The sequence below is a fragment of the Erythrolamprus reginae genome, chromosome 1, assembly GCF_031021105.1.
Source record: "Erythrolamprus reginae isolate rEryReg1 chromosome 1, rEryReg1.hap1, whole genome shotgun sequence".
Classification (NCBI taxonomy): Eukaryota; Metazoa; Chordata; class Lepidosauria; order Squamata; family Dipsadidae; genus Erythrolamprus; species Erythrolamprus reginae.
The window spans coordinates 339798552-339807437 of NC_091950.1; the positions used below are offsets into that span (position 1 = coordinate 339798552).

The 8886-nt window shown below is 37.3% G+C and overlaps 1 protein-coding gene across 1 annotated transcript in view; it reads left to right on the forward strand.

Moving 5' to 3' along the window:
* Positions 1 to 7304, forward strand: part of LOC139161502 (WD repeat-containing protein 64-like) — a 59218-nt gene extending 51914 nt beyond the window's left edge. Inside the window, exons 22-25 of the mRNA XM_070740703.1 lie at positions 1691 to 1790; positions 2422 to 2502; positions 5576 to 5668; positions 7143 to 7304. Of these exons, the coding sequence (XP_070596804.1) occupies positions 1691 to 1790; positions 2422 to 2502; positions 5576 to 5668; positions 7143 to 7247 (379 nt within the window). The 3' untranslated portion in view covers positions 7248 to 7304. The remainder of the gene's footprint in view (positions 1 to 1690; positions 1791 to 2421; positions 2503 to 5575; positions 5669 to 7142) is intronic.
* The last annotated feature ends 1582 nt before the right edge of the window (positions 7305 to 8886 follow it).

An 8886-nucleotide genomic window follows, 5' to 3' on the forward strand; every position in this document is an offset into this window, starting at 1 on the left:
TCGCAAGAGTCTTAAGACTCATTTGTATCACCAGGCTTGGGGCAATTAGATCTTAGTCCCTTGGCTGATGAATGTTTGTATGGCTGTTGTTTTAATGGGTATGACTGTTTTTTAGTAAAACTGGGGTTTTAGATTGTTTGTCTAGTTTTAATTAATTGAATTTTGTAGTACTCCATTGTTTTTATATATTGTAAGCCGCCCTAAGTCCTCGGAGAGGGGCTGCACATAAGATAAATAAATAAATAATAAATAAATAAATAATCCCAAGAACCATGTCCCTCTAGGAAGGACGAAGTCTCACCAGTTGACCATGTGTCCCCCCTTGCCCCGACAGCTTATCTTTTCATCAAGCATCTCAATCTCTCCGTCATCCCGTCCCTCACTGTCTGTTACCATTAAGAAATTTCAAATTTTGGTTTCAGTTCCATCTTGTCATTCATTCATTGGGCCATGACAATCGTGTGACCAATGCTGACCACAAAATTTGAATCCAACAGGAATAAAAGGTGCTTGATTTAATTTAGTTCTATGATGTACCATTTCACCTAACTGAAAATTATAAACAGGAGAAATTTAATACCAGTCGATTCTGCACAAAATGTACTGTATTTGACACAAACATATTTGTATAAGGAGTGGCACATAATGTCAGCTGATTGAGTTTCTGTTAAATTTTTGATGATCCTCTTATATTAATGCTGTTAATAGGCTCCTTAATTTTTCCCAGAAATGTCCTCATCCTTGATCCGTTCCTCTAAAATAAATCAGGAATTATTTTGTCTCAATTGCCTGAAACTTCTACTTACATCTGTGGTAATCACTAATTGCCTCTCCTTTTTAGCTTGGTTTTTCTTGGGGTTTTTTGTTAGGAGCCACATAGTGGGAAACATCATTTTTTCTTACTGTGATGTCAGGCAGCAATTAGCTAATGCTGAAAATGTATTTGCCATCAGTTTCTTCCTATTCTAATCTAGTCATTCTTGAAGTACTGTTTCCCTATCAATAAAATTATTTGCAATAGTTTCTGCCCATCTAATACATTTCAGAACAGTGACTGTGTTTCAGGTTCATTAAACACTATCACTTTGTGGGACCATGGAAACATGCCTTCTGTTGCTGTTCCCATCCTCTGGAACAGTATCCCACACACATCCCATATAAGGAAGGGATCCTCTCTACTAGGGTTCCGGAAATCTTTGAAAACATGGCCTGGATTCCAGGCCTGTTTCATGATTGCTGTAATGCTCTTGCTTTGATTTATTGTATTTGTTGTTTATTAGATCATTTTAGTCTACAAGACCATCTGTCCAATTTAATAGTTTTAACTTTTTTGTTTAGTTTTATTTGCCACCTAGAGTTCACTGGATGCGAGCAGTAAATAAATGTTATTTCTTAAAGAAGTATACTCAGTGCCACATTGCCTGAGTGTATTTCTGATTTAAAGCAATCTTACATAATCAGAATAAGTAACCATTGTGTTCAATAAATATTATTCTTCAATGTCTTTCTTCTGGGCTTTTGCCTAAGCAAATTTCAGCATTAAACTAGCAGAGCAGCTCTATTTTTTTCTCTGATGACCATATCAGAATTGAGATTAATAGTATTGATCATAGACATAATTATGAAACTGAATGCTTTCTTTGTTTTGCAAGTAACAACATATTGCTTCTCAATTATATCTTTTTAATAGATGGAAGAATATGACCAAGTCATCTTTAAACTTGAAAAAGCCTAGCCGACATGAAGTTGATCTGGATTTTAAGTTTTTCAAGTCCCTGGCTTCTCCCAAGGTGCTAACTGTTGAAACTTTATTTTGCCTCACTGCAGTGTGTCTCAACCTCAGCAGCTTTCAAATCTATAATCAACTCCTCATTGAGAAATGCTTGGGAGTCGAAGTCAAATTTAGTATGCAATGCTTAAATTTCATACTTCCGAAGCACCCTGAGTCGCTTCGAGAAGGGCGGCATAGAAGTCTAATAAATAAATAATAAATAAACAAATTTAAGAAAAATGTATGCCTTACATTGTATAATGAAAGTAGCACTAACATTCCTTTATTTGTTCAAGCAAACGTATGTTGAAATAATGAAACAAAGAATAATATAGCTGTTGTGAAATTCCTTGGATTGCACTCAGCTTTTGGTGACTTTATAGACTACACTGACTAGAGGGTTTTTTAGGGAACAGTACAGAAATTATATGCCTTGCCATCTTCTGGAGATTCTTTTACTTTCCTGTCTAGTTTACAAGTCAGAATTACATCTAGCCATCATTATTTTTGCTAAAGAAGCTGTGCTTCAATGAAACGCACTGAATTCAACTGAAAGCAGATTTTAGACATACAAAATTAATATATTAAATACAATACAACTGAGAAACAAATATTTTTGGAACTGAAATTATATTATTTTAATATTACAGGTCAATAAAACCCCTTTGGAAAGTTTCAAATCCGTAAACAAAGACGCTGGTATTGTATTTGGAGCTATACCAATATATAGGGTGAGTTCAAAGTAATCTGCTAAAATGGAAGCTTCATAAAGACAAGAACATTAAAATTAAGTTATTATGAAAGTTATTCTCTGTGAATTTTCCAGTATTTATTTATAAAGTACTTGTAATACTTGATAACGTTTTCTTGAAATACTAATAGTTTTTGCCTAATATTTTTCCTTCCTAATATAGAATGAATAATATAGAATATAGAATCCGGGACCGCCTTCTGCCGCACGAATCCCAGTGACCAGTTAGGTCCCACAGCGTTGGCCTTCTCCGGGTCCCGTCGACTAAACAATGTCGTTTGGAGAGACCCAGGGGAAGAGCCTTCTCTGTGGCGGCCCCGACCCTGTGGAACCAACTCCCCCCAGATATCAGAGTTGCCCCCACCCTCCTTGCCTTTCGTAAGCTCTTAAAAACCCACCTCTGTCGTCAGGCATGGGGGAACTGAAATATTCCCTTCCCCATGGCTTATAAAATTTATGTATGGTATGACTGTATGTATGACTGATCTCTTAAATTGGGGGTTTTAGATTTTTTAATATTAGATTTTAGATGAACAATAAATATCTATTCTGTAAATGTAACTGCCATAATACAAATCATCTGAATTAAATTTGCAGCATAACCATGAATACTTATCTTTTCTCAGAAGTAAATTTCACTAAGCAGAATATACACAGATAACCAGAAGTTCCACTGAATTTTGAGGAGACTTGTGAAATACTAAGATGTGAAAGGCAGATTTCTTTGAAACAAAACCAATTTTACATCTTAGTTTAAGCCAGTGCTTCTCAATTATTTTTTGTTATGCCCCCGTCCCCAGGAAAAAGTAAATATTTTGCACAACCACCCAACTCTCTGGTAGGACAATTGTTTGCAATATTCATCACATTTTAATTGAAAAAACTCAAGCAGCTTATCAGCGTGACTGGTTTGTAATGTGTTTAAGAGACGCTTTAATTTATTTGGCTTTATTCTGACCACTGCCAACATTTTTAGACACAGTAAACATACCGGTCTTTCTTCGTCTTTCACTATAGTCACAGTGAAGCCAAGCGCTACATACGTTTTGTCATATTTTCTCATATTAGCTTTCGGGAGACTTATGTTTGTCTCATTACCTCCTTCTCTCTCCTTTCTTTTCATCCCCACTGAATATTTTTCCACGATGTCTCTTAAGGGTTTGTTGCCTACACTTCATATCTCCTCTGTACTATATGCTATTGTTTGGTGCAAAAAACTCCTATTCCCTGTGGCAAAAAAGCACATTCCCCACTATCACACCCACCCCCAACCCACCCACCCCCGGCATCACTCTGCACCTAGCCATGCATTCCCACAGGTTGTCCCTCTGCTTGGAAAGCCTATGCACACAGTCTTCAGTGAGATGCTTCTGCTATGCCTCCTTCTTGGTCAGATCCAATTTGAACTGAGCCAGCTGTTTTGCCAACTCTTTCTCGTGGTCATTGCTTAGCTCCAACAACTGCTTTCTTTTGGGGTCCCAAGGAGTCCAGGCCATCAGGAGAGGAGTGGGTGGGAGGGATGAGTAGAGGCTGGCGAAGTACCCTTTAATGTGAGTGTCATTGAGTTGGCCACGCCCACCCAGTCACCTGACTACCAAACCACACCCACCTAGCCAGTCATTAGGCAGATCATATTAATGGTCCATGGAATATAAATTATGAATTTAGTGGTTCCTGAGGTCCACAAGGTTGGTGACCCCTGACTTAAGACACTACAGTTTTCTATTTTCCATTTCAAGGTTATTAACTGAAGAAATGTCATGTCATGCTTTCTTTTCTTTTTTTTTGGCTTTTGAGTAAGCTATTGCTTAAATAGGATTTTCTCACATAAAGAGAATCATGTTAGGCTGCATTAACAGAGGGATAGAATAAAGATCACGTGAAGTGTTAATACCACTTTACAATGCCTTGGTAAGGCCACACTTGGAATACTGCATTCAATTTTGGTGCAATATAACCCCATAAAAGCATAGGTTCACTAGCAGAAAGCCATAAAAGATAAAATCTTCTTGCAGTCAAGCTAAACTCCTGCAGAGTTTATGGACAAACCTTTTATGTACGTAGTTTTCTGACTTAACTTTTATGGACGTAGTTTTCTGAAGTCCCAGTTAAGACTATAAACTTAGCACCTGAATTTCCTGGTAGTTAGAACTACTCTATACTTTGTCAGTGACTAACTCAGCATACCTTTGCGGGGAATGAGGCCATGTCAGATCTGGGTGATTTCAAATAGCATGAATTAAATTTGCTCCTTAAAAAGAAAGGGAGCACGGGATTAAGTTACAAATATGGTAAATGCTGTAAAAAACATCAAAACAGAGTAAGCAATTATATATCCTTTCCACTAATGACAGTATAATTGATGGTTTTATAGAAAAGGAAGGCAAAAAAAACCAACCAATCCCAACCCTGCACTATTTATAGCATCTTGAACATCCATGATATAAGAATACAGGGAATTCAACTTTACTGGATGATAGGTAAATGTATAATTTATGACCTGAAGTTTCATTTGTCTTGAGTTGAGTTGAGTGAGTTGACTTCCTCTACCCTTCCCCAAAGATCCATGTTTATGACAGACACATGGGCATTTTATATTTTTGAGCAAGCGATGGGTAGAGAGTTGAGGTCCATATAGAACTGATTTTTAAAAATTATATAAATGTGATAGGTCATTCAAAAAGCAAAAAAGAAAATTGCAAGAAAAACTTGTAAGTTAAAGTAAACACTTTGCGTCTGGATAAGAATGGTTGATAATATGAATGTTTGGTTTGTAAAAAAAAACAACTACTCTAATTGTGTATGTAAATTCTAAAACTACGAACTTTTCTGAAGATAACCTGGATGTCAATTCCAATATAAATATTTTCCCAGTCATATTCGAAACAGGCACACTACTGATGTTAAGTGTGAATGTGGTGAACACCGAAAAGCCTCTTATAAAGATGATTTCAAGACACCAGTTAAAATATTCTTTCTCCTTGTCCATGTTCCTTCATAAACTATTGCGGCTTTTCACATAATTCTTGATTTTTCTGAATTGCTTGAAAAAGGTTGTAACACCTCCAAAGCTGAAAATAGCTCCTTCTGATCAAGATGGTTCTTTTGAAAATATGGTCAAGAGAAGTAGAGTTATTCAAAATTCTGTGAGTTAACTATTTCTTCTTCTATATATGTTAAGTATATCAATGTCAGCTACCCAGCTTTGCTCAAAATACACCAAGGACTCCACAGTTCAACCCAACCTAAACATATAATCTTGTCTACTGAAAGTAGATAAACTGCTTGCAGATATGAAGGCTATTATATTTCACTTGGTTTTTTTTAAATCTATCGGGGGGGTGTTAATTGTCAGATTTTGCTTGGAATTGAAATTGAACAAAAATTCAATTTCAGTTATATTTCTTTGAAATATGATATATCCTCATAGCAATCAATAAATAAACCAAAAAGAATTCCACTATATGAAGTATCTGCACACAACACCAAAACCTTTCATTCTGGGACAAAATAAATGCAAGATGATGGATTATCATAATTAAGCTTCAGAAACAGTTTAGCAGCCCAAGTAGCTGACCTACATTGGAAAATAGGGAAAGTGCAAATCTTTTGACGCCCTTAGCATTTTTAGGATTTTTCACTATCATTAAACATGGGGCCAGGTTAGACATCAAAAACATGATACTGTGATTTTGATCTTACCAAACAATCAGTCTCTCAAAATGGGGCTTGAGTGTTATGGCACTATCCTGTTGGCCTTAAAATATTAAAAGAGTTGGTCTTATACACATATAAGATGTTGAGAAAAGATACGCAAACCATTAGGACTCAATTGTATTCATTTCTGTCTAGATATGACATACAAGAACTATGAAATTCTTCAACTGAACTTTTGAATGTCATTTTCAAATGGATGTGTGCAATAATTCAAAAATTCAGAGAAGGCTATAAGTAGGAAAATTATTAATTATTGAGAATGGAGTCTTACAACAAATGTTAAGCAATGTTGCTTTTGTTGGGTCAAACTAGACAGACTGAGAATAGTTTAATGAAAAGAAGGACTTGGGGTGACATGATAGCAGTGCTCCAATATATAAGGTGCTGTCACAAAGAAGACATGGTCAACCTAAGCTCCAAAACACTCTAAAGTAGGACAAGACACAATGGATAGAAAACTAATCTAAGGAGAAGCAACCTAGAACTAAGGAGAACTTTCCTGACAGAACAATTAGTCAGTAGAATGACTTGATTCCAGAAGTTGTAGGTGCTCCAACCTTTGGAGGTTTTTAAGAAGAGATTGGACAAGCATTCATCTGAAATGGTATGATTTCTAGCTTGAACCATGGGTTGGAAGAGGACCTCCAATGGTCCTTTCCAAGTCTGTTATTCTGTTAATTCTGGGATCAGTACATATTTGGAAAGCTGAAGCCGCAGTACTACTTTATATCAATTTAGATTAACAAACAGATTTCCTAGTTAAATAAAAGCTTGCGTTTGCTTCAATTAACTTTGAAATTTAATAACTTATACAAAGAGAACAGTATTGTATGTTTACCCTGAGCAACAAGTTAGCTGACATTCAATCTGATATAAACAAGTATTGCTTCTTTCTTTTTACAGGTATCACGTATAACACACCCTCGAAAAGGTGTAAAAGTCAATTCGGTGCCACTAATTCCCGTTCCTTCCTCCCCACTGCTCCCAGTACAATCCCGAAAATTGTGAAACAGTAAGAAGTGTTGCAATGCACAAAGATGAAAATAAAAAAGACTGGCAACCAAACATATACACATGCTGTTAATTGAATCTTGTATCGAGCAAGTAGGTACACGAACCTGTGCCCATTTAAATTCACCCGCTTATGTCAATAGCATAAAGTGAATGATTCTATTTATTTATTTGTTGTCGGCCTGACAGGGCTGGTTGAGCAGCAAGGAAATACAAAGCACACACACAGACTGGAGGCTTCCGAAACACAAAATATATTGCTTTACAAATTGGCTGAGAGCCGCAATGACAGCAGAAGAATGTCTGTTTATGACCAAAAAGTTGGGTTAACTGCCAAGCCGATAACGAATGTCTCAAACTCCCCAAGGTTTGTAAAGAATGCATCCAAAACAGGGCTGCAGCAAAGCTACTCACTCGTTTGTTCAAGAGCTACAGTCTTTCGAAACACAAGTGTCCAAAAACTGGGTTATTTTCCAAAGATGCAAGATGTTGGTTTAGAGATGAAACTCCAAGTCTGTTTCTTGTTCTCTGTTAACCATGAACGATAACTCTTGCGAAGAACCTCCCACAAAACCTCCCCTTTTAAGCCTGCTGTAGCATTCCCTAATTACTGCCAGCTGTGCTTTAAGATCTTCCTCTGCGTCTGTGCAGCTGCTCCTGTCGTCCCATCATCCTTCACACCTGGACATTGAGAATGGGGTCATTAATCACCCTCTCCTCATCTGACCCAGATGAGGCTCTAACTGGGGGTTCCACAGGCACTGCAGGCACTGCAGGCACTGCAGGAACCTCCACCTCTACCTCTCTAGCACCTTCAGTTTCCATCTCTCCTTCCCCCTCACTATCTGAACCCTCCGAGAGCCACACGGACTTCTGATGCTCCAACAGGCCCAGCTCATCCGGTTCAAAATCTGTTACCAGAGGAGCTGGCTGTGAGCCAACCACAACAGTTTGTTTGTTTGTTTGTTTGTTTGTTTGTTTGTATACTCAACTCCCACACAGTGACTCCAGGTGGTATACAACATTAAAAATCAACACTATAAAAACTCCAAAACTCACCCCATGGCAGTGATGCTTGATTGGCTTTGAATCAACCTAGAGTCTCTAGGCCTACTGATAAAACCATCTTTTCAAGGATGTCTAGGAGAGTAGCCAACCTTATTTCCAAAGGAGTGATATTCCAAAGGATCCCATCAGTTGTACTTCCCTAATAGATGGGAACAGTAACATATCCTGCATTCCTATTCAGGTGACCTGGGGAAATCTTTCAAATACAAGTAGACTTACAACCATTCATTTAGTGACTGTTTGAAGTTACAATGGCATTGAAAAGTGACTGATGGTTTTAATATTTATGCCCATTGCAACATCCCCATGGTGATGTCATAAAATTTTGGGTACTTGGCAACAGGCATGTATTTATGAAGCTGCTGTCAGGGTTCCAAATAATACATCCATAGCAAACAGAACTCCAAGGCAGGTCAGTTCCTCAAATAATAGTTTTATTGGATATGTCATATTGGCACAGGCTGGTGAAAAGCGACTCTGAATGTTCCTGCAATTTTTACCTAATTAAAAGTTTTAAAAAATGCTTCCCCAAACAATCAGTCACATGGTCCAATCAAAGTGCCATCCA